The sequence below is a fragment of the Molothrus aeneus genome, chromosome 1 (genome assembly GCF_037042795.1).
Source record: "Molothrus aeneus isolate 106 chromosome 1, BPBGC_Maene_1.0, whole genome shotgun sequence".
Lineage (NCBI taxonomy): Eukaryota > Metazoa > Chordata > Aves > Passeriformes > Icteridae > Molothrus > Molothrus aeneus.
Window position 1 is genome coordinate 71,044,255 of NC_089646.1, and position 25,960 is coordinate 71,070,214.

Genomic DNA, 25,960 nt, shown 5'->3' on the forward strand with positions numbered 1-25,960 from the left:
TGGCAGCACGGCAGCAGCCCCACACCCGTCGGGGGCTGTGTGCCGGTGCCCTGGCCCGCAGCAAGGACACCGTGTCCCCTCAGTTCAACACCTTCTCCGAGAAGTGTCCCAGCTTCCCCTCCTCCTGCACAGGCTGGGAGGCTTGTCCACCGCAGGAGGGGCCCCACTCCTGGGCCAGGGCTCCACCAGGCCACCGTGGCCCCCCGCTCCCCGGGGCCGGGCAGGCGCCCTGCAGCTCCGCACACTTCTCCTTGTAGTGCTGGGCATTGCCGGCGAAGGTCTCGCAGCGGCTGAGGTTCTCCTCCTGCACGGGGCTGCCCACGTTCTCCTCGCTCAGCCCTGAGGAGGCCGCTGTCCCCTCCTGAGAGTTCTGGCTAAGGTAGACAACAATGATGTCGCCCTTGAAATTCATTACTTGTCCACTTGAAATAAAGGTGGAGTTACTGTTTCCAGTCACATTTCCTGAGGAAGGACAGGAGAGAAAAGAAGACACACATGATTAATATCTTCCCCTCACAAGGTGGATGCTTAGTGTAGTGAACTTAATCTGCTGTGGTGGCTTTGTTCTTGTTCCATTATTTTTTCCCCCGTGACATGAGGATGCTCCTATAATCAATGCCTTCCACTGGACCTTTTCATTATTTCCATTTTCATCTCCTCAGGACAAAGTCTGTCATACGCAAGGAGCATGTCTGGAAGGGTTGGAAACATTTTCCCTCTGAGCTGTGATCTGGGAAGCCAGAGAGAAGGTGATGATCTTGTGCCCCCCGTGCTGTCTGATGCACAAAGCTGTGTCCAATCTGCCTCTGCCTGCATTTGTGAGGAAATGCTAATTATTTCTGATGATGAGATTTATTTTTTTCCTAGAGTCCCAGAAATCACACTGTTAACCAAAGAGGCAATAAACCCCCAATCGATCCTACCATTTGGGTTAGGTAGCAGGCTTACTGAATAAATACTGAAAGACTTAACATCAGATCACACAGTCACATAGTGTCCAAAAGCCACAGAGCTTATACAATTACGTTATATAGTCCAGATCCTCCAGGTATGTACACTCTGGCACCCATCTAGCCTCTGCACGGATTTAGCTGGATATAGACTGATGCCATTGAAGAGACAGACTCTATATTATAGCAACTTAACAGAGTTATGGTTTCAGTCAGTCTGCCTGAGGTTAGAGATTTTTCACTACAAATGCAATATTTCTGCTATTCAAGGACTGGGCTGCTGACCTAAGTGACAGCAGGACCAGGTTCTGGGAATTAATAAACTTTCCTCGGAGCAGAAAGAAAGTAACTGAGAACAAACTTCCAACATCAAACTAACAAGCTTGCTGAAGTTTGAAAATGAAATAAACTGAAGAAACCAACAAAAATTTCCTAGCCTGTCAACACCCTTTCTAAGAAATGTTTTTCCTGCTGTGCTTCACTTCATCATTACTTGCACCCGAGACATTCCCATTTTCCTTGCAGATAAACACAGCCCAGCCCAGAGAAATGCTGTTTTTCCAGTGGCCACAGGTGCTGTTTGTACACCAGCACTGGGCACTGGTCTCCAGCTGTGTGGAGTCAGGATCTGTGCCTGCTCAGAGTTGAGTCTGGGCAGCACTCAAGTGTCTCTCCAATAGGCTCCCCCTAAGCAATCTTATTTATTTCACCTAAACCACTGCATGGCTAGCTCTTTGCTTTCTCCCCACGTGCTGTTGATTAACATGAGATGTCCATAAGGGTTTTCTCTGCAGGAGTTTTTCCCTGCTGGGAAAAATTGTGTTTTCCCTGTGTTTGATTCAGTGTGGCTGTTTGCCATGAATAAAAGTCTTGGGCATAATGGCAGTACAAAAATAACTGTTTGTCTTGAAACAGATTCCCTGTCACTTGCAAAAGGTGCTGTGAATAAAGTTACCAGTGCTCAGCACGAGATCAAAAATTTAGAAATATATGTGACAGTGGGAGGGGAAAAAAAAAGGCAGATAAACACATTTTTAATGTTTAGCTAAATGTGGCTGGCAAACATGCTGAAACAAAAGGATATTTAAGGCCTGAAAACACAGAAAATGGACACAAGAGCTTCCTACACTGTGCAAGAGAAGTGCTTCCAACCTGAAAATTATAAAGGACACATTCAGAATGAAGGCATTGTTCTCTGCAGTGTTTCAGCCTTTTGATCTCTTCAGACTATTTGATATTAATAACAAAGACAGATTAATTTTTGCGGTAATTGTCCACTAAGAACTGGAACAAGGCAGGCAAATAATTTTCTCTGAGACATTTAATGGCCTCTAGATGGTGAGAACTGTTTGTCACTGCCAAACCAGGCTGGTTTGGGATCTGGAAGTGAAAGGCTTTGCAAAACCAGTCCCAATTATGAGTCAGCTAAGTTTTCCTGCACTCGTGTTACGCTGTAGCCCTGCACAAGATTTGAGGTGGGCCTGAACTGATCCTTCATGTTCTGACTGCCTCCAGGCTTGTGAGAAGAACTTGTGAGCAGCTTTGAAGGACTGCTTGAAGTCTTACCTCCATCTCCTGTGGTGAGTCTTGGAAGGGACACCTGTCCAGAGGTCCACTTTGGTCCTCTAGGATTGTTTCACAGGAGGCACAGAGTTTACCAGTTCTGTTGTCACTTTGAGTGTTAGTGAACTAAGACCAAAACTTCATGGAATTTACCATGATCTTTTTCTTCCCATTTTTCACCCACCCTTTTTTGTACCATTCTGTTTTAGCATAACTGTGTGCAAAGCCTGGTGGCTCCAGTTGCTTTGAAAAGCTTTACAGAAACTTATTTTACATGCACACTTAGTCCATCTGGGCATTTCACAATGCCTAGCAAAATGACAGATGCTGATCACCCACACGTGCAGCCCTGGCATGCCTGGGCTGCTTCAGTGCGGAACCTGTGGCTAAGCCCTGTCTCGGTCCTCATGCAACCAGGCCCTGCCAGGAGAGCATGGCCATTCTGTGGGCAGAAAAATTACTCTGCCTACAAGCCAGGTTACCCACAGATAACTAACCCATGCTCTGATACTGCCCACAGCTCTGTCAGTATCTTCCTGTAATCATGCAAAAAGCTGGCAAATTAGGAACCCGGTATCTGTGCTCAGGTTTCACCAGATGGCACTATAGCATGTACATATCCAAAGGCACAGACACAATTAAAATCCCATATAAAGAGTTGTGCTGCAGATCTAAGATGGCACTTGCTAGCACAGCGCTTGTATCCAAGCTCTCCCATTTGCCCTCTTGTTCCTTACTATTTTCTTTTTCTCTTTGCATCATATTTAGAAAGAAAAGCAGTACCAAATATAACTTGTCTTTCAGTTGCACCTCAAGAATCCAACAATAACAAAAAAGATAATCTGTGTTCTCTTTACTCCTGCTGCATTTTGTATAGACCAGAGAGTGAAACTGCGTCAAGATTTCAGGAAACTGAAGCCCAGAAAGTCTCTGCTCTTCAGAAGATGAATGCTACACACTTTCAGATTCCCATATGGAATGCATGTTGAGAGAGGAAGGGCCTTCAAGTGTGTTGTTTTGGGGCTTTGGCAGACTGACAAGAATGTCTCTGTAAGAAATTTTAAGGCACGACATGGTTTTAAGGAAGGCCAACAGCTTACAACTGCTGTGGGTATTACAGTAATACTTGGATGTCCCACTCAACACTAAGGTCTCATTATGCTTGGCAGTGCACTGATATAAATAAAAATAGACCATCCAACTTTATGAGATTATAATCTAAAATGACTAATAACATATGACAGGCAGATTGCAGACTTTTGTGCTGAAAAAACGTCCGGGGAAGGAAGGTTGCATTCAGAGAAGACATGTAACTTCCCTTCTGCTGGTTTTGCTTCAGTGCTTTTCTTCCCTTTCATTTGACAATTTTACTATATTAACTCAATTAATAAATTGGCAGACAATTAGTAAAGTAATCAGTGTTTCAGAGTTGTTTAGGGAACAAAGCATATGTATATGGAGAAACAGTGTCTGTATGAAACCATTTTATGTGAACACTTATATCCCAGCAAATAAAAACAAAGAGAAAGAGCCATAAGCAGAAAATTGTAGATAATCTCTTAGATCCAGTCACAGCCACCAGCTTACAGCTCCAGCTGGAGTTTCACTGATCACTGTATAAATGTAACTGGACTTAAATCTAATGGCAAAAATATGTGTGCACATGGTGAATGAAAAGCATCTGCCTGAGCACTATGCATCCTTCCTTAGCTCAACCGCTAGGTCCCTACATTGTGTTCTGCTAACAGAACTGCCTGGCCTCTGCAGTGACAGCCAGAAGGTGGGTTCTGCATTGCTGGTTAGATCAGGGTGGGACAATGGTCCCCTGCTGGGCTCATTCTTCTTGCAGAATTCAATACAAACCAAACAGCCTTACAGTTTCAGAATTTTTTTCGTACTACCTTCAGGGCAATTTAGTGAAAAAGAATAATTTTCTTCTGCTAAATCAGATTCTCCGAATACTACTGAGCTAGCAAAGAGGACAATCCTATACAGCTGTGTATGGGTGAAGCCTAATGGGCTTACCAGATGCTGGAGGGAGGTCTGAAGTGCTGCTGTTTATCCCTGAAGTGCTGCTCTGTGTCCCTGAAGTGCTTCTGTTTGTGTTCTGGTACTTCACATTGGTACTATCTGAAGGTGCATCTTCCATACCAAGATTGTTTGCTAGAGTGCTCTGACCAGCAGAGAAAAAATTCAAACCGCAGGTGCACTGGGCACAGGAACCACTTTCTGGGGAGGTGGAGATGCTGTCAGCTGCAGCACAACAGGGTTTGTAACACTTTTGGGGAGATTCTCTGTACAAAATGCCACACCTCACACAGATCTTCTCTGAGTCACAGTTTGTTGCAAAATGATCTGTGTCTTTGTTGCCTGTTTCCTTCGGGCAACTGTGGGCATGTTGGCAAGATTTCTGTAGAAGCTGGTCTGTGGTAATGTGTGTGCCATCTGTGTTGGAGGGAGGGTGAAAGCCTGGAGAGACTGATACGTCCTCTGTGCTCCCAATACCTGAAAAGTACTGGTTCAAGCTGTCATTCTCCCCTGCCTCCATTGGTTCTGAAAATGATGATACAGTTTTACTTGCAGTCTGACTTAGTAAAGATAAATAATCAGTGTTATTGAGGTCCTTATCCATGTACTCGTCTTCCGTGGGAACTGGTGGGAATTGGTAATCATCAGTCTCGGTTACTACGGAAAACTCTCCTGCCTCACAAGGCTCTGTGCTGGGGCCCTCATTCCTGCAAGGAGTGTGACCAGAGGTGCAGCATGATTTTCCAGGGACAGGAGAGCCCGAGGGGACCAGGAGACATGTGCCTTCAGCAGTCTGGGGGACAGGAGCATTTGTGATGTTCACAGTAACAAGTGCATCTCTGGGGAGGTCCTGAAAGAAATTAAAAGTAAAAATGTCTTTAACAAATAGATCTATATGGAATTATTTTTTAGACAAAGAAGGAAAAGGCAGATCCTTCCTCTGTGTGTAGCTGCTGAGGTTGAGCAGTGCTGCTATATTTGAGTCTTGATGTGCAATTCTACTCTGCTGTGAAACCATGACTGGTGATGCTGGGCTCAGCAGGTGCTGAGAATGGAATCTGGTGGCCTGGGGAGCAATAACATTCCATCTTGTGAAACAACTATTTCTAGCTTTTTCTTCAAGGCCACTCAAGAAAAGTTAATAAACTTAGAAGAGTTGCTGGATTCTGCTGTTCCTTATGGACAATTAGTAAGACCCACTGTTTATTAGGTTTTGGAAACACTTCCATGTGTCTGAAGGGCTATTGGTCTGTGAAGGCCTTACTGGAGGCTGAATTTTTAATGTCAGCAATGACTGAAGAAAGAACCTGGGTTGATTCAGAAGTTCTGAGACAAGCGAGAAGAAAAGACAAGCAAGGTTGTATAAACCTGAAAGGTTAGGACAAAAAAATGCAAAGGCCCATGACATCCTGTTGTCACGGTAAATGACAAAGTAAAGCTACATTTTTGGTAGCAGCTCCAAGAAAAAAGGTTGGGAAATACTTCAGGGGTTTTCTTCAGTTTGTACAAGTTGTGCTTTAAGGGTGTTTGGGAACTGATACCTTTAATTTCTAGCATCTGTTCAGATCTTCCAGGATAGAAAAGAGTGTAAGTGCTGCCAGCCACTAATTGCTGTTGATTCACTCCTCTGTCCCAGAGGACCTGAGCAGCTGCCAAGACAGGAGGTTGCATGAAGACTTATTAGACAAAAGGGGAACTGCCTGCTTAGAAAGGTGGGTTTTTTTCTATGTTTGGTTTTTCTTTTAAGCTATGAAATTGGAGTCTTTCAACAGCTAAGCTCATCACAGCTCCTAGAAGGGGTGGAGGGACATCTGGGACACCTCAGTCCACATCCACAGTGTTAAGCAGGCTGTGCACATGAACTTGAAGCAGTGCTACCATCTGTTTCAAGCATGGAGCTGGTGTTCTTCCAGAGCAAAAGCTCTTATTTTTTTCATATTGGAATGCACAAGTAGGATTTCTTCCTCCCTAGAATTAAGAAGTCAAACAGTTTCTTTAGCTGATGGCTCTGTGTTTAATCCCTTGCATGCCTGGCATTTTTGGCATGACCCAAATCCAAGTTTCTTCCCTGTGAGTACTCTGGTATGTAACAAAGGGCAAACTCAGCTGAAGGATTTAGAAAGGCTCTCTCCCAGGCAGTCTCAGGTGTTCAGCGGCCAGTGGGTTCATGATTAACCTTCTCACCATAAATATTAAATAATCACAAGACCTTTATCTCTGTTAAAAGTGGCTAAAACCAGAGAGCAGGTTCAGAAGCTATTTGTGAATGGTGATTTCACATGCCTCACATTTACAGAGAACCAGACTGAAAAAGCCAAAGTCGTGAGCAATTTTTGAGGAACTCAAAATTGGTTTTCTAGCCAAAGATCACCATGGAGTCTGCTTCAGAAGGGGTGTCAGGAATGCCAGGAGGAAAACAAAAAACAAAGAGAAAATGCTACCATCTTTGACTTTACCTTTGTTCCTTTTATTTGGCTGCACACTTCATTAGCCCAGTTCTGTAGATCTGCTGTAGGGAAAACAAAAGAGTAGCTGTAACATATAGCAGGCACTTAAGTTAACCACAGACCTAAACACCCACAACCCACAATATCATATTAAATAAAACCAGCAAGCCTGTTTTTACTGCCTGCTCAAGTGTCCCAGCATCGGTCTAGCTGAGGATTCATTGTAACTGGAACAGGGATATATTTCTGTGGAACAAATGTTTCCAAACTCCCAAAATAGACCATGGTTAAACTGTGTTCCACATCAAATGGGGTTTCTTTCCTGGTCATATGTCACACCAAGCTATGACTGGCCCAACAACGACCTGCTCACAGCAGAAATGCTCTATTTCAAGAGAAGTCACATGGATGGCCCAAAGGCCCTTCCCAGACAGGAGTGAGAAGCCCGGAGAGAAGAGGGTAAACCACTGAAACCACAGGATGGCAGCCTCAAATATAGCATACTCTACTTAATCAGAGTATGCTTAATGGGGAAATTAATTCCAATTTCTTTGGAGTATCTCCCAAAGAAAACCTTTAAGTCCAACATGCTTTAGAGCAACAACTGAAGCAATGAGCAATTCTTGGTTCCTGTTTATAAATTCAGGAGATTTTGAAGGGCTCAAGCCCCATGCACATTTGAAGTTTACGATGGTTTTGCATGGCTGAAGAGAGATGAGCTGTGCAGCCAGTTCCCAGCAATGACTCTGTTGCTCTGATGTTGATTTACCACCAGTACCCACAACAAGCAGGAAGGGCTTCTTCCTGAGCCTGCAATTCTCCCAGGCCGGGTGAGCAGGATTCCCCATGCAAAGGCAATGAGGGGCAAATGCTGCTCTGTCACTGCAGAGCAGCAGGGCAATAAAAAAGCCAAAGAAATTGCATTCCCCCCCTAACCTGCTGTGCATCGCAAGTATTTGGTTTGCAAGAGAGTCACCATTTCCTCCAACCCATGCCAGAAATTCCAGATTTAACACAACCCATGTTTAGTGTGGCAGAGGCAGTCTATTTCTAAAACATGGGCTGAAATATACTTTACAAGAAGTGAGTTCTGTCTTCCTTTCCACTGCTCCCAAAACTTTTCATAAATTGCTAGCACTTGGAAAAGGAAATGATGGAAAAAGTTTTCCATGTTTAGGGGAAAAAAATTAAGAACCAACAGAACAATACCTCTGTATGTCCTTCACTAAAGACACCTGGGGCTTAACATAGAGTGGAGGAATATGAAGGTATTTCTATTCTATAAATAATAAACTCAGTATCCCACCATTATCCAGTATGCCTTTGGCTAGAATTTTTTCTATTTTTCTACTTTAACTATTCATACTATCGCCTTCTAGTATTTCTTCAATACCTCATCAGAACTTCAGTCTTCAGCTAAAAACATCATCTCCATCATGTTCTCAAATACACATCAGTCTTGAAATCCATATTTTAACCTGTCCAGATGCAGGATTTTGGGTGGGAGGGAAAGTAAGGTGAAGAAGACAGGACTTCTGTCTGTCTCTGCTTCCCTTCAGCCAAGGGGTTAGCTGTTCCAGGTGCTGCAGAGCAGCCAGGCTGCTATGAAAGCCCCCAGAACCAGCCCTCCTCCTTCCAACCACACTCATGTCTGCCCTGAGGATGGTCACTCCATGGGTCAAGTGTAATGCACTGTAAATTACTGCCTGCCTAGAGGAAAGGAATTTTTGGCCTGGCTTTGTGCTAGATAAAGCATATGTATATGGACAGACATAGGGATGGCACAGAACTTCCAGTGTAATTCCTGAGCTTCTTAATCTGTTGGTTACCCATGAAATCAGAGCACACAGAGAGCCACAGTTGTCACACCCATGAATACCATTAGTTATGATGTACCTGTCAGCTTTTTCCCCTTCTTCTTGTAGTATACGATGAAGACGACAATGCCAATTAGTGTCACAAAAAACAAGACGACAATCAACACGTACAAGATCCTGTTTGTTCCTGCAGGGTGTAAAAGAGATAGCGCCATCAACACAGCCTGCACTCAGCAGAGAGAGAATCCTTGCTCATTTTACCTGCTCTTCTACAGGAGAGGGTTGTTTTTCCTTTCTATTTGATCTTTAGTTTCTATAATAAGAACAGTAACTCTAGCGCTCATGCAGTTCTGTGACAAGCAGCCACCCTGATGGTACCTGGTACCAAGACATTTCCATAAAAACCAGAATCTTGGTGTTACAGAGCAATGTTGTCTGGTCAGGCTTCTCTCAATGTTCCCTTGCAAGCTGCCAGCAGGCCACTGGGGTAAGCTTGATCTCACTCAGGGGACAGAGGACACACATTTCATGGAGATACAGGTGGAGAAATTTGTCCTTTATCTCAAGTTATGATGGATCACTGCGTGTCAGGCAAGCAACCTCCTTGGCACCATATCCACACTGAAGAAGGAAATGGACAGTGGGCAAGAAGGGATACCTGAGAGGGATCAGGCTGAGACTGTATCCATTGCTATAAAATAAGCAAGGAGAGGAGCTGCTAGTCTTTATACATGTAATGTGTGTATGGAAAGCACATAAAAATGAACAAGCTGTAAATGTGATGGAGTCATGGGTATAACATGGCTCTAACAGCAATGCTGCCACGCAGTTTTAGTGGGAGGTGTCAAACTCAGCTTAATAGTGGACACAGGGCCTAGATTCACCAAGCCTGAAACAATTTTTAAAGATGGGATTTTCCATCCAAGAACACTGTCTTGGTCTACAGCTGCTTTCCCTAGAGTCACCCACAATGAGAATGGATTTAAGTCAGCCCAAACCTCTAATAATCACTTCCCTCCTCCTCCCTGCTACTTTCCAATCAACAACCCCTATGAGGACACAAACCATCTTCTGATGGCTCAGGTATCTTCCGTTGTTTACAAACTGCATCAGACTTGTCAGTCCCAGGCACAATTTCTTCCATTCCTAGAGCTGTACAGCTAAAAAAGAAAGACAAAGAGGCTAGGTTCTCCCAAGGAAGCTTTTTGTGCCTCCTACACTTATGCAGAGCAGTACTTTCTGTTGTAAAACACGACATTTCTCCACCCCTAAGAATCTCAGATACTTTATTTTTGGCTCAGCAGTCCTGTTGTCACTGCTCTCTCTTGTTCTCCTCTAAGGAGAATTCAAGCTTCAGCCTGACAATGCCTTCATCACTGCACAGCCGATGCTGATGCTCCATGTGCTCTGCAGGCAGTCTGGACCACCCCACTGAGAAATGCTTTTGCCCAAGCTTCTCCCTGCTTTCTGGCTGGTGTGCTCCATTTACAATACCCAAGGACTTACTTGGTCCAGGATTTACACTCGTCAGTGGATGAAGAGACCTTTGAGAAGTAGCCTCGGGGACATGGTATGCACATTGTGTCCCTGTCTTGTTGCACTGTGTGTAGGAAGGAAAAATGTCATAGATGAGTTTCTGTGGGCTCCTTCCAAGTGAGAGGAAGGTGACTATGCTTCCCATCCTCCCGCTCCACTCTCCTCCCTCAATCCCCCTAAAAGCTTTCATAAAGAGTGGGGTCTTAGGTTGTATTAGGGCAGCAATCACAGCCTCATGTAAGCCCCAGAAAGTCTCACCTGAGCACTTCTCTACGTGATCAAAATGAGAAATGATCAGGAGCCATTTGTTTTATTTATTGAAAAATAATACACAGCTGTTACATCCTTCCCCTTCTATTTATTCCCTCATGATGATGCTGTGCCACAGACAGTGACACTGACTGGTATTGTCACTTCTATGAAGCCACAGCAAACAAAATGCTGCATCAGGATTTGTTAGGCTGGAGAAAAAACAGCAACTCTCCTCCAGACACATGAAGCATTTCTTCCTCCATTTCTCTATTATTTGCTGCTTTTCTGGGGTTCCTTATGCCTGGTGCAGCTGTTCCTAGTGTTCACTCTGAACTTAACTCTCTGTTTTCCACCCACAAAACATCTGCATCTGGTTTTAGATTTAAATTAAATGTCTGTAATAAACCTTTGCACTACTAGCCATGCAAAACAGAATACATGAGCTACCTGAAAAGTGCTAATCAGTTTCAACTTGTTTGTAACATTAAAAAGTGGCAAAGCAAAGTCATTGCACAAAACCAGATTGCAAATCTGACCTCAGACAACCCCCAAAAGAGTGCTTCTCTGAATACAGGAGCAACGCATGACCTAGTGACTCACGGTCAGACACCTCAGCAAACATCAGAAATGTACTGGACACCTTGCAACTACTGCCATGTCCATGTGATATCTTGCAGAAGTCACTTGATCCAAGACACTATTTAAACTACGGAGGCAGGAGCCTTCAAAATGTGAATAGTCCAGGGGGATTACATGCAGTAGTAATGACAACTCAGACATGCATCTTCTGTTGTCATCTGAGAGTCTAAAGGACCCTCTCTAATGTCACAACCCACACGATGCTGGCCTCATCCAGCAGGCCTGAGCTGGACATTTCACTTTGTACATCCCCTTTCTGTATCTTACCAGGAGGCTTGACTCCGAGTCCGGGAGGGCACATGGTATTTCTCTGGCAGCAGTCGCAGCCCTCGTTCCAGTGGTAGCCCATCGTACAAGCACACTGCCGCTGGAACGTGCTGTTCCCTGGGTTCACTTCTCTCAAGGCTTTCCCTAAAAGAGAAAGCAGATGAGAGTAAAAATGTCTCTGATAACAAGCCTCAAGTTTCTGAACCTCCCGTTCTACCTACTTGCTTTGCTTGAATGGCAGATGGAAAACCATTCATGTTAGAGGAAATGGTGTCTTTCCGGAAGCACAGGAGACCCTTGATCAGCACGGGGCTCCTCACCCACTGCACTTCTAAACAATACATTTCCTTGTGGCTTTTGTAGAAAATAAACACAGCATTTGCAAGGGTGAGACAAACACATTAGGGGAAGTGAATGCAGAGTGTGCTGGGCAAAAGGACAACTTCTAAAATCAGCTTACAGGGGCGAATGGCCCCGGTGAAGATAATCACTATCAGCAGCACTGAGACTGCAGTCATGGTGCTCTGCTGTCTGGGGACCTCCCTCTCTGCCAGGCTCTTCTGCAAGCTCAGCCTTTGGTGCTGGCCACCTGAACACAGCAACTTCCCTAGATCCACTTTCCCATCTCCGTGCTTCACTAATTTGGATTAAATGGTTCTGCAGTATGAACAGCTCACCTTGATCACATATTTTATGTAGGAAGCATTTATCTTCTTCATTCCAGACATCCATATACTCGTTTGGGCCACACGGCTGGCACACGCTATCCGAAGTAGCAGTGCATCTAGCAGACAAATACTTCCCTGTGATTGAGAAAAGAACAAGTAGGTCACCTGGAAGCTGTAGAGCAGCTGTCTAAGGAGGTTAGAGAAAAATAAGAGACTGGGTGCTAACACTGCTGTGGACAATCATTTCTTCCTGCACCTTTTTAGTTTGTCAATCTGGTCCCCATCCAGTGTGGCACGGAAACATCTGTGAAGTGGGCAGCCTGGGATCACAAGAATCGAGCTCCTGTCTGTCTCCCACAGTGGTTAAGTGCTATCCCAACAAAACAGCTGCTGTGGCATTTGCTGAGGCCAGCAGGACCACTCCTGCTCTAGGAAGGCACTTGAGACCAGGCACCTGCAGGGCACGTGCCAATCCACCAGCAGCCAGGAGAGCTGGCTGCCTCACCCTCAGAGCAGCTGCTAAGGAGCCTCTCAGCCTCACAGCCTGGCAGTGCTCACATACCTGGCTCACACTTCCTGCAGCACCGTCCCAAGTACTCATAGTGTTGCTCGCTCTCACACGGCGGAGTGATTTGTAGTGACAGCTGGAGCAGGGAAGGAAAGAGAGGACATGATGAGAACCAATACGCTTGGAGAGCTCCAGACCTACCCAGTCCCAGCACTGGCAGAGAGAACGAAGATCTTCTGTCTCTATCTCTGTGGACAGCCAGGTAATAAAACTTACCCAACACTTGTGATTTCAAAGGTGCTTTGTAGACATGCTAAGAGTATGTACTTGATGATGTACACACAGGGACTTTTAATAGAGCCAGGTGACAAATAAATAATCCATCTTGCAATTTGTCATGAACTTTTGGCCTGCTACATAACCTCTTCTTACAGTACTCTTTTATTTAAAATCTATGACTTTAAAACAATTGTAAAGGCAGAAAAAGGCATAGAGATACCTCTGTAGTCTCTTCCACAGAAATTACCTCAGATCAAGACCTGGGAAACTGCCAGTTTTAATGCAGAGCATTAAGCAAACAAGCAAAGTGAATGATTTATATTCCTGAAAAAGAAGAAGTTCCCAGCTTCCCATTGGGATACAAAATGCTCTTGGCTAGTCCCATAAAATACTGGGCTTAAATTTTGCAGCTTTTTATGGCTCCCACTGTGTCCTGCAGAGGTGGTCTCATGGAACTGAGGCAGCCATCCAGAAAGGTGATGCAATTATCCAACAGCTTTTTGTGTCTCAAAAAACCCAAACCAAAACCAACACAAACTACACAAAGCACCCCCTCTCCCCCTCACCCACCTAAAATGGGTACATGACAGGGCATCTGCAAAGTGGGCAGTAGAGTTGCCTCTGGCCCTCATGGGCCTTTGCATTCCCTGCCAGCTCTCAGCAGCCTGTGCACACAGCGGTCCCACCCAGAGCCCAGGCTTGATGGCATGGCTTGTGCTGGGGATCCTGGCCAGCTGAGCATTGTGCCCAGCCCTTCACTGACCCTGCTTTGGCATCTCAGAGTCCTCAAGGCAAACCCAACACCTCACAGTCGTTGATCTTGAAATTAGATAAGGTGATTCAAAATCAAGCCCATAGCAAGGAATTCTTCACTCTTGGATACAGCCCTGAAAACTGCATTAACTTGGACAAAGCTGCAATAAAGCTTCTTCTGCTGGTTAAAGGGAGCTTTTGCCATCTAATAGCACATGACAACCCTATGCCTGCTGGTGCTGCTTCCCATTCCTCTACTTAGCATTCTCCCCTTGTTTCCTCCAAGTCTTCACATCTTCTCCTCTCTCCTTTTCTAGTTTAAGCAATAGCAACCCCTTAAAAAATAGTTTTCCCTAAGCACCTTGCCCTCTTCTAATGCTGGGAAAGGTCTTGTATATTTAAGATGACCAAAAAAGATTGAATTTTTTTTTTTAGAACACCACCCTCTGGCTTGCAGTTTGAGCCATGGGTTGGTGCATGACTTGTGTTTATCAAAACTGCACTAGCTGTGTCTGGAACAGAAAAAGTAGCACAAGTCAGAGGTCTTGAGTTCTTGTATTTTTGCAGGGTATAAACAACTTACAGCCTTTTTTTTTATCATTACAACAAGCCCGGGTCAAATTAAGAGTCTAGTCTTGTGTTGTCTCATTGTTTCCTTGTCTGTCTCTTTGCACTCATTAGCAGTACCTTTCCTGCGATTAGATAATGCCTTTTTGGAACAAACACTGCATTCCCTGTTTACACAGCACCTCCAAGGAGGGGCACAGGATAACAGGTAGCACTGCTGAGGGAAGAGGCAATCTAGGAAAAGGAAAGTTGGGCCAGCCTGGCAGCTGAACAGCGACACAGCTCAGTGACCCCTATGCTTGAAAGAGCTCGTTTTCTGTAACACACTTCAGGCTAAAACACCGAGATGGCCAGCAAAGGGCTGAGGTGATGATGTGGAACCAAGCACAAAGAGTGTCTTGAGCAATTGTTTCTCTACCCAGCCATCCACAAAGGTAACAATCGTGGTGAGACCAAAAGCAGTCTCAGTCACTCACTTTTTGTTACAGAATATCCTCTTCTTCCTCGTTTGCCCCTGTTTAATAGTTCCTCTTTAGACAAAAAGACTAAAAAATTTACTGAAGTGTCAAACAAGGGCAAAGTCATCCTTTTTGCGGAAGAATATGCAAATCTGCTAAGGAGCATTCAGCTAAAGGGTCTGGAGTAATTTCTGAGAATCACAACTCAGCCTGAGGAAAAGCAGCAGGGCCCTGGAACCAAGGTGAAGGGAGCAGGCGATTGCTCAGCCACCTGTTGGGCATCATTTTATACCACCAGGCTTTACCACACAGTGAGGGCTACTGTTATGGAATAAGTCACAGCTGCATTAACCTGTGCTCTGTGTCAATAAGCAGCCTCTTCTGTGTCTGTGTCCTTCCCCTTTTCACACAAGCCAAGGCATTCATAAAGCTGTAATACTCCCTCTTTTGATTTATGCCCAATGGTGCAAAGACAAGGCTCTCATGGGGCTAACCCTCAGGTGAAGGTGAGGGATTCTACGCTGGTATGTACTGGTTGGACCTGCCAAGCATGAAAGCTGGGGCAAGAGTGGACAGGAAGGGAAATCAAAGCAACCTGGAATTTTCTTATGATGGGATCCAAACTTTTTGCTAACACAGCTCTGTTAGACATGAAGCTATCCCATGTTAATCCCTCTGCCAGGCAGAGGGTCTCTCACTGCCACGCAGTGTCTGTCTCAAACTGTACATTAACTTCCTTTGGAGGATGAGAAGTACTTGTGCAGCAAGTGATGACCTGATGCTTCACCATCACCAGCACATTCCTGCCAATGTGTCCTTCTGAGACAGGGAAGTGCAATTCATTTGCAGATGAGGAACTTGTACCAGGAGGCCATCTGGCTTTACAGAGGTGACAGGAAACCAAACCAAGTCTCCCAAGGCCCAAGTCTGCTCCGTTACCCCTGGAACATCCTTCCTCTCCTCGGATGCTGGCCTGTGGGTCAGAGTGATTTGGACACCACCAAGCTCTTATCTAGAGAGAGAAAGTGCCAACTTCCTCTGAAGCGCTTAAATGAGATTACACCCAGCCTGCTCATTCCTTTAATGGTCTCGCTATTGATGAAGCTACTATTAAATCCCACCACCCTGTGTAAATAAGTGCTTCAGAGAGCTCTAGGTATCCTGTATAAGTTTAATTTGTCATTTCGAAAGTGTGCAAAGCACCCAGATTTGCACCAGCTCCTAAAAAACCAGGAAGCTTTCCCATTTGATCAATATTACTTCAGAACAAGTATACCTGACAGGGGAAGAAGCCAGGGAGAAAAAGACAAACCTCCTCCAGGCTTGGTAGATCCAGTTTGGTAAAGCACACCAACACCTGCTTACCTTTAAGCACATGATTACCACAATAGACTTCTGTGGAAAAACAGGCATGCTTACATCAAGGTTTGCAGAAAGACTGTGTTTTGGTGTTGAGCTGCAGGGAGACTTTTCAGCTTTGAGTTTTTTTCTTGCTTATTTGTTGAAAAGGATACTAAGCAAGGGTGTGCTTGTGCTTTTAGGGTTGGAGAACATCAACGACAGCACTACAAAGCAACACTGTGTTACTCACACCTTAAAAAAACACACACACAGGTGCTTCTGAAGGGGAGAACCAGCAGCATTCAGACTCCTGCCCTCAGGCTTAACGAAATATTTATTCTTTGTGCCCTTGAGCAATCAGAGGGCAGCAGAAGCTGTGTGTCATGGATGCTAAAACTATTCTTCTCGCTCTTCACATTTCAGAAAAGATAGAGTTGCATGGGCCTCTTTCCTTGAAAAGAAAAAATCTGGAAGAACAAGGTCGGGGGTTTCCACAATCTTTTTCCCGTGACACTTTTGAACAGGAACCTGAGGCCTCAATGAGGATTGCTCATTTGCAATAATCTCAGTTTTGCAAAAATTGAGATGTAAAGAGACACGTCAAGGGATAACTGTCTTTTAAGATGACACCTTCTTGACCAGTGTAGTTGTTTCTGGAGAGTATTCAAGTCATCTGTCATCATTTCACTGAGCAAAGCACATTTTTTCCTCCATTTATTATTACAGCATCAAAGTACCTATGGGAAAGACAACTTTGGTCCGTCCTGCCTTGCCAGGACCACACCACTTCTTCTTTATACTTTGGAGCCCAGGTTTATTTAAGCCACTTGCTTTTGAGGTCCTTAGACTTGCCTGCTACAAAACTGAAAAAAATCTGTGGATTTGGGGCTTATTAGCCTTTGTCAACAGGAGTGAGATTTGAGCATTTTCCTGAACTGAAGTAGCCCGTGCAAGCACAGTTAAGAGGGCCTCTGCAGTCATCTGCTGCTGCTTCTTCAAATATGAGCCACTGCCTCTCCCCTCAGAGGTACCAGCTGTGCCCACAGCCTTCCAGCCTCCTACTTGTTTTGGGTCAGAAGTACAGTTAACCAGACCCCAGATTTCTTCAGCCCATTGCCAGTTTCAGAGGCTTGCCTAAAAAATTATCTAAGAGTGAAAACAGAATCTGGTTCTCAATGGGTGCTGCTGTGGCTGGTGCTCCCAGGCACTCTGTTGAGGCACATAATAGTAACAACTCTGGAAAATTTTACAGCTGTGGGTGTACAAGGGGAAAGAGGAGTCCTGTGTTAAAAACTTAATCATAATCACGTTGCATGCAACAGTTCCTTCATGGACAGCCTTCACTGTTGATAAAAATTAAATGAAAGCAGTACCCAAGTCACAGTTTTGCAATTCCAGTTATTTGCTTGCAGGCCTGTAATTCATCACAAAAATCTTAGATTGTGAATGAAATGCTTTTGGTGATGTCAACTTTCCAGTGACCAGTAAACCACATCACAGAACTACCACCACCGGTAAAATAGATCCGGGAAATGGCAACAGCTAAACTCAATATTATTTCACTTTTAAAAATAGGTCCTTAAAACCCTGCTACAGCCTGAATGCCTCAAGAGGCCAGAAAGAGCGTAAGGGATAAAATCAATAATGAAGAGGTGAAGAGAAAACCGTAACGTGCGGCCAGGACTTAGGCAAATGGTGGCAGAAGTTCTGTCCTGCCTATTCCCCTTGTCCCTCTGTTCCAGCGTGCAGCCAAAAGCAAACACCTGAGCAACTGGTGCTGCTCCACCAGTGGGAAGGAGCATTCCTCAATCTCAAACCCACCAGAGCTATTTCTGGCCAGCAGCTACGCAAAGGAGAAGTGCCACACTGACGGCTCTCACGGCGGGGTGGGGGCAGGCAGACAGGAACCTCAGGTATATCAGATAGATCAGAGGGGAGACAACAATGGGGGTGAGAGACAGCAGGGCTGAAACAGGGACTGACTGAAGCTGTGAATCAGCCAGCCTGCTTCCACGGACTTGCCATCATGTGCACAACATTTGTCATTCAGAGACAAAGTCATCTCCACACCGCAGCCAGAGGGGCACACTTACATTTTCAGTGCCTGGGCAGTCAGCAGTGCCTGCACATTGCCTGCACTTTGCTGCAAAACCTCATGCTTTAACCTGCGTGCACCCACAGCGGCAGCAATTCAAAGACTAACAGCTACTAGGTAGAATACTCTGAAGGTGAATCAGAGACTGAGAACCCCAACACTAACCAAACAAAAATATTTAACAAAAAGGCTTGACAGCAAGACCAACAGTCCATAACAAGCAGAAATAAAGGCAGCAGAATAATGGCATTATCAAAGCTAATACCTAGGTGTGCTTGTGGTAAGGCCTGCAGAGGCAAATCTCTTCTAGATTGAACAGGTGCGAGAGCAGTGCTCCAAAGGAAAGTTTAGTAGCCTTCCCACTCCAGGTACTGTCTCAATGACTCATCATGAGTAACTCTACACCCTACACCCATTCATGCTTAATTTAAAAAAAAATTTAAAAAACCCAAAACAGTTAAGCTACAATGATTTAGGGGGAGCACGCTCCTCTTGCATTTTTGTTCAGCAGATCATTTTTCTATGCTTCATCAGCTGAAGATGAATTTTAATGAAGAAATGACCATGACAGATTTCTTGGGCTGGATGCCAGATTAGGTGTCCAATGTGGACTTTCTGTGCTTAAAAATCTGTATATTTATGTACCCTTTCCTTCCAGCACACCCTCAGAGTGGAACATAACATGGTAATCTCTTACTATGTGCGGCAAAATCCCATAATCCTAGCTGAGCTGCTGGGCAGAATGAGAAAGCCTGTAGTAGAAGAGAGCTTTCCCCACCTAATACTCTGCTCTGGCTTCCTTCTCCTGGATTTTAGCATTGTCCATGGAACAACTGCTGAGTACTCTGAAGGCAGGAACACGAAGGGCAGGGGTGGGGCTGCAGCCCTTGCTGGGGATGATGGCTGTCTGGGGGGATGCATGTAACACCCACAGACTATTCTGCTTCAGTGCGAGTTAGAGGGGGGGCTGCATAACTGTATCTGCACCTTCTCTGTTGTGAAGGAATTGCTGCCTTTATTAAAGAGCTCAGGACTGGGCTGAGGATTGATTAATTCACTCTTTAGGTGTCAGTCACAAGGAACCAGCTCTGCCGGTGGCTGCAGCCAGTAATGTCTATGGAAATATTCCTCCCTGATTGGAAGAGGCCCTGGCTGCTTTCCATAAGCAGGCTGTTTTACAACATGTGGTATTGCAGGGGAGAGCTTTTCTTCCTGTGAGATCAGATTCAAGGAACCATCTCATCCTTGCTACCAAACAATGCAAAGTTACTGGAGCATATGTTGCTCCTAAGGCAAAACTCTTCACTGTGGCAAAATAATGCACTCAAAATAGATTTTCTTGTGTGCTACATAAGCAATTTTAGGACTTCATATGAACCTAGTTGCGCATTTTTCCCTATCTGTATTTCTGCATTCCAGATTAATGGGTTGCCTAACAAAACTTCACAGTATTTTTATTTCCATACAAGATTCTTTTCTTTTCCCTCCCCTTTGACCACTGACTAAATATATTCTGTGTCCATCTGCAGTCACAAATGTTGTTCTTTGCCATTCTTGAACAGACCCTATATACTTCTTTTTCTTTTGGAGTAGCCACAAAGTGGTGAGGGTGAATGACCTCATTTTTTCCCCCCCTCCTTGGCTAATTGGCTCTTGCAGGGTGGATTAAACTGGACAGCTTGGCTCTTTTACCAAAACACAGCCTTTTCTGGTCTCTTTTATCTAGATTTTAAGAAGGGAGGCAGCCAGAGGGTTCTGCAGAGGCCGAGAAGCAACCCTGGGTCTCAGCTCTCTCTCAGGCTCTCTCTGCCTGCCCACTATGCTGCCATTCCCTGCCAGAGCCCCTCCTCCAGCCACTCCTTTGGGAATGCTGCAGGGGGGCAGCACAAACACATCTGGCCAAGTGGTGTGGGGAATGTGCCTCTGCTGTGGGGATGCTGCAGGGGTCCTGGGCAGAAGAAGATCCAGAGAACAAGGGTGAAGGCTGGATGCTGCAGCCTACACCGTGGCATTCAGCCAGGGCAATGTATCCACTCCCTTCCTGGGCCTGCGTGGGCAGACCTCCCTGTGACTTTGGTGAGAAACAGATGGGGTGCTATCCCAAGGTGATTAATGACTCTGGCTTCGTTTGCAGCCATGGCATCCTGGGCACTACACAAACACCAAAGAAAGCCATGCCCAGAGAGCTCACACCCTGAGAAGGCAAACAAAAGAGGCAACCATCAGAAGCCCTGCACAAAGCAGCTGAGGCGGCTATACAGGTATGAGACACAAACCAGGATGTCCTGGAGTGCCAGGGTGATGTCAGCATTGCTCCTGCTGTGCAGTGCTGAGCCCTCCAGAAGGCACCCCATCACAAATATGATAGCACAGTGCAGTGACACACAGACAGGGACAAATCAGAAAACCTGCCTTCCCTAGTGCCAAAGCATCACACCAAGTCCTGCTCCCACAGGGCAGGCAAAACAGCAGGCTGCCCTGAGTGCCAGCACAGCTGGATTCCCACCTGCAGCCACACTGTGACTTCCAGCCATTGCTGCTTGTGGAGTTTTTCTTCTACTACATGAACTTTGGACCATTTTCAAAGAGTAAGTCATAAAAAGGGGCAAGTTCTTGCAGGCAGGCTATTGTGTCGCACAGACCAAGGCCTACTCAAGTCCAGAGTGCAACCTGGTTAAACATCACTTAATTTTTATCTTGCATTTATAACACACAAATATTTGCCTTTGCGTTCTCCATCAGCAATAATGAGCCATTCTCAGAGCAGCTGCTTCTCCATGCAAGCAACGCCAGCCAAGGCATCCTTAAAAACAGGGGTGTGTGACTGCAGAAGCCAGTGCTGCCTTGCAAGCTGAGTTTCCAGCAAGCTGAGATTCCAGTTTCCTATGGAAAGGAAGGGGACAGTCTATGCAAGGAGCAGAGCTGCAGCTGACGACATGATGAACCAGTTATCTCTATTTCCCTCTTCCCTCCTGTGTAAGCTCAACCAGCTTCGAAAGCAACCATCTCCTCCAAGTGTCCCGCAGCCTTGGCTGCAGAGCAGCCCCTTGCAGCATGGGGCACAGATGGAGGGAGATGTGAATTCTGTGGTAACAGCATGTGCTGGCAGGAACCCTCCTGGCTCTGGTCACCACAAAGACTTCCTGCAGACCAGGTCATACAGAGAGGAAGTGGGCAGGGAGAAGCAGGAGGCATTGCCTTGAAGCAAGCATTGCCTTTTCCTTTTCCTTGCATCTGTGCATGTACCTACTACAGGAGAGCCTCTCACCACTTGAACTCCAAGGACAGATGGATAAGCTTAGCAAAGTGACTCAAGTATGATTCCTCTAAATAGTGTCAAGGATGTGTTAAATAGTGTTAAGTGATGCTGGAGGGCATCACTTTGAGGTTTCCATGATTTACTGTGTAGTAGTTACACACTCATCCCTTTTACCATCTGTAAAATGGTTCTTGCCCAGCTGTCAAGTTACATCCCACTTTTCTGAGCTTGAGAGTTATAGACAGTAATGGGCAGTAGAAACAAAAAAAGATCCTTAGGGATGCAGTTAATCTCTCTGCTTGACCTGTTTCTTTCGGGTTTTTTCTCCTTCTGGCACAGTATGAAGAAAGCCCTGTGACCTAGATGACATCGGTCAGTACCCTTGAGATGTCTGATAAGCTTTGAATTCTACCAATTTGTGAAATGTGGCAAAGGTTTGTTTTGGTCCTGTTGGTGGGAAAGAAGAAATTACATCAGACAGATGATGCTTAACATGAAAAGAGAAGTGGGACAGATCTCTTAAATTGTGGTTTGATGTAGTTTTACATACATTATATTCTGTTTATATGAGGTGCTGTAAGATTTTTCACATGTTCTGGGGGAAACTGCAAAACAATGGAAGGCTTGCCAGTGTTCCTCATGGGAACCATTGCTGCAAGGGAATTTTTACAAATGAATTAATTGAATTACAGTATCTTTGAAGCTCATGCTGTTAACGGTAGAACATATCCAGGAGTTTAGATATTGTAGAAGTTTTGCTCTACTGAATGATTTCTTTGGCCCTGATCAGAGCAGGAATAATGGACCAGGAGAGCCCATGGTAACACAGTACAGTCACTGCTATGCTCTTTTTTCCCCTCTCTCATCATACAGACTGTGCATTTTAGGAAGTTAGAGAAAAATCTATATTTTGGCCAAAATTTTTCTACACTGTGAAGAATTCCAAATGCTTGCAATGAGCAAATGTTATCTATGAAGTAGATGTTACAGAGTAGTGGAAGGACACATTCCGTGCCACACAAGGCGAGATGAATCTGTGGTGCAACTGATTTACTGCACATTTGCAAATGCACATTCTCAGAGACTTTGACTCCCATCTGATAGCAGCACTGATACTCTTTGCTGGTGTTAATCAAGGAAAGGGATGTGACTACTCTGTGCAAAGAAGCTGAGCAGATCATGCCACAGAGAGCAAAATACCTCTGACAAGTGCCCAAAACAAATCACTTGGAAAGATCATCTGTGGCTGAAGCACAAGATAAGTAGGGCTGAGCTCTGTTCCCAGAAGTTCTGCTCCATGCTTGGTGTGTGACCTAGAGCAAGTCACGAATTCTCTGTTCCCATTTCCTCTTTGGTGAAAATGATGACAATGATCATGTCTAATCTCAGCAGAATTAGGAGTGAGTATGCAATAACTTATATTTCTGAATGCTTCTCATTCTTTGCAGGAAATACATTGCAAATATAACTATTTGAGCACTATTCCACCCTATTAACTGGTCTAAACTAACACAAATGCACTAGAAAAACCTCAACCCTCCCACTCGTATTCTCACATTTGTTCCATCAGAAAGCAACTCTCTTCTAAGAAACCACTGCTCAAATCAGTCAAAGGAGAAACTGAAAGGCTCTTCCAGAGCAGCACCTCTCTAAGCTTGCCTTTCACATTCTTGTAGGTTCTGCTCACTCTTGAAGGCACAATTATTAAATTAATGGGCTCTTTGACAAATTATGTTTTATCCTTATCTTTACGCTGCAGCTTTCCCAGAGCTTCCTACAGTTTTGTGCTGCTACTTGTCCAAAGCAATGGCGATGCAAAGTTGCACCCTGTACAAACACAGACTCAGAATTAAGCACGTGTTGGAGGCAGTGGAAAGACTTTACACATCAGCCCAAAATAAATACAAGTTCCTTGTTCTGTGTCCTGTGAAAGGCTATGAATCAAGAGGTGAGAAATGATGAGGAGCTCTGGCTCCTACATCACGGTACCTGAAACATGCTGGGACCTATACCATGGAAATCTGAATTTCCAAGGTTCGGTCAAAAGCTGAGCCAGTTCCAGGCAATGACGATATTCCAAAGGGAAAAACTGCACTAAACCCAAATGGCTCCAGAAGGAAGCAGGCATGTAATGGTTAGTGACCTGAAGTGAAGGCACGAAGAGCATTGAGGTCTGCTCTTCCTGCTGCACCGATGAGTCCTGAGCACCAGGGCAGGAAAAAAGAGAGACACAGAGGATACTGAGGGACGGGGAAAACCCTCTGAAAGCTGTGATGTAAAAGTCACTTTTGAAATTTGCAGGCTAATTCACATACATATGGAGGACACCTGGAAAGCAGCGATTTGAGAGAAGCCTGAGAGTGAGGGTGGACAAAATGAAACGTATGTTTTAGAGGGGAAAAAAAGGCCTGTGTGGTTTTAAGCAACATATTTAGGACCAGGAATCCAAAGGAAAGGCTCTCAGGACGGTGCGGTCAGACATGAAATTGTAAGCTGTAGACAACAGAGGGTTTTCTGTTTTGGTTTGGGTTTTTATCTCTTTTTTCTTGAAGCTGCACCTTGCTTTCAGGGAACCCAGCCATGGCCTGGTTACATACCCATGTTGAGGGAAGCACTCTAAGTTACATAACTTATCAAGAATAATGACACACAGAAAAATACCAGAAGTTCTGATGAAATAAATACAAATGGTAGCGAGGCTGCCAAACATGGATTAATGGAGGAAATAAAGTCTAAATAAAGGGTAGCATGGTATTTGTAAATCCTGCCCGTCTAGAAGGGTCTAAACAACCACAAGGGAGAAGGATAATTTTTAAGCTGTATAATTAGAAAGAGCAAAGCAAGCTTCTGCCGATGTAAACTGCTGGAGGAAACGCCATGGACGCCACTGAAAAGGCTGAGAGGAGCTGGCTGTAGAAAATGGTCTTTCCGACAGCAGGGGAAGACCAGCCGCGATCCCAAGTGAACCACGCTGACCGGCAGCCACCTGGCACCGCACAGAGCTGCGACCGGAGCACGCTGTGTTTGCAAACAACCGCAGGGCCAAAGCTCGCTCAGATCTTCCCCCGTCGGAGGAAAGGGCTGCCCTTTGGGGCAGCTGACCCGGCTCCGGGCTTGGTTCCCGGCTCTGCCATGAGCACACAGCAACCCCCGGGCGAGTCAGGCGGCCGCCCACTCGCGGACCGGGGGTCACAGGGCCGTCCCACGTCCCGGGGCCGCGCGGGGGCTGCCAGCATTGGGATGGCGGGATGGCCAGAGCCTGAGGGGACTCATCCCGCTGGGGAAGCTGGAAAGTTGAACCTGGGCTGCCAAAACCCCGCGTCCCATGCCTGAGGGACAAGTGTGCCCACGCTCGCTCGAATAAATCTGTTCGGTAGGGTGGAGTCTGCCTTATTTTTACTCTACATGCAAATTATATCCCTCAACAACCTCACTGCAAATATTTTCTGGTTTCTCACACCCTGCCCTGGGCAGAAGCAGGCTGTTTTCCCCGCAGATCTCCTGGCTTCCCTTTGCAACTTTGGGTTTGGACTACTTTGATTTTACAGAAGCGAGAGAAACTTATGAGTTGCTGGGATAAAAACAAAACCAAAACCCAAACCAGCAGAGCAGGGGGCAAGGCAGGCGAAGCTGTTCTGCGGGATGCCGCGGGCTCCGACATCGCCGATCGCCCCGAGCAGCGGGACAAGCAAACCAACCCCGCGGGCGGGATGCGACACCCACCTCCCCCTCCGCCGGCTCCCAGCCTTACCTGCTTGCCAGCGGCAGCGAGGCACAGGAGAAGGAGCCAGCAGCCTGACGGGACGGGCATGTCTGGGTGCGCGTCTCTGCCTCCTCCCGTGGCTCCTTTTCCTGCCACCGAAGGGAAACTAGATCCTTCCAGCCAAGCCCCCGCGCCCCGGCAGCGCAGCGAGGCGCATTTGAGCTGACTACTTCTCTTTCTTCCTTTCCTTCCTCTCAGCTACACGAGGGGAGAAGAGAGAAGAAAAAAAAAAAAAAAGTGCCTGGCTGTAGTTCCCACAGCATTTCCTCAGCCTTGACATGCAGGGCCTTTTTTTTTTTTTTTTCCCCTCGCTTCTTGTCCCTCCCTTTCCTTTCTCCACCCCTTTTTACAAGAAATTTAGTCACCATGCCCACGTCCCTCCTCCGGCCGGTGGGGATTGCATTCCCGGTCAGTCCTTCTTGGCAGGGCCGTGCGTCCACCTGCCCCCGCCTCTGAGCCCTCCCGTTCCAGCCCCCAGCCCCTTTCCCCGCTGTCATCTCCCCTGGAATTGCTGCCTTCTCCTCACGCCCCCGGGTATCGCCCGTCACTGTCAGAAGACATCTTGGGCTTCAGCCTGCCTCCCACCTCGCCCCCCATGCGCCCTGGGTCTGCCCCCAGGCCTGAGGAGAGCCCCTGTCCCGTCCCTTCCCGTGCCCTGTTCCTTCTCGGTGCCCGTGCAACATGTGGGTGCCAGCCTCGGCCTTCTGGCACAGCTCGAGGTCCCCCTCCCTTCCCCCTCCACGAACTTTAGCTGATGTCGGGAGCTGGCG

General features: G+C 46.0%; 1 protein-coding gene across 1 annotated transcript; it reads right to left on the reverse strand.

Moving 5' to 3' along the window:
• On the reverse strand, positions 1-25,257 carry TNFRSF11A (TNF receptor superfamily member 11a). Its single transcript, XM_066545602.1, has 10 exons — positions 25,179-25,257; positions 12,730-12,811; positions 12,177-12,302; positions 11,500-11,643; positions 10,312-10,405; positions 9,871-9,965; positions 8,885-8,992; positions 6,998-7,050; positions 4,539-5,391; positions 1-462 (listed from the first exon to the last, which is right to left on the reverse strand). Exons 1-10 carry the CDS (start codon positions 25,236-25,238, stop codon positions 80-82), a joined length of 1,998 nt encoding a protein of 665 aa, XP_066401699.1. The 5' UTR covers positions 25,239-25,257; the 3' UTR covers positions 1-79.
• Positions 25,258-25,960: the final 703 nt, after the last annotated feature.

Bases quoted from the DNA above. Each gene is read 5' to 3' on its own strand.
- TNFRSF11A (XM_066545602.1), bottom strand. From the start codon at position 25,238: ATGCCCGTCCCGTCAGGCTGCTGGCTCCTTCTCCTGTGCCTCGCTGCC. The intron at 12,812-25,178 runs GTAAGGCTGGGA...TCCCTGCTCCAG, and splicing joins TCGCTGCCGCTGGCAAGCAG to CTGTCACTACAAATCACTCC. The intron at 9,966-10,311 runs GTAAGTCCTTGG...TTTCTTTTTTAG, and splicing joins GAGTGTAAATCCTGGACCAA to CTGTACAGCTCTAGGAATGG.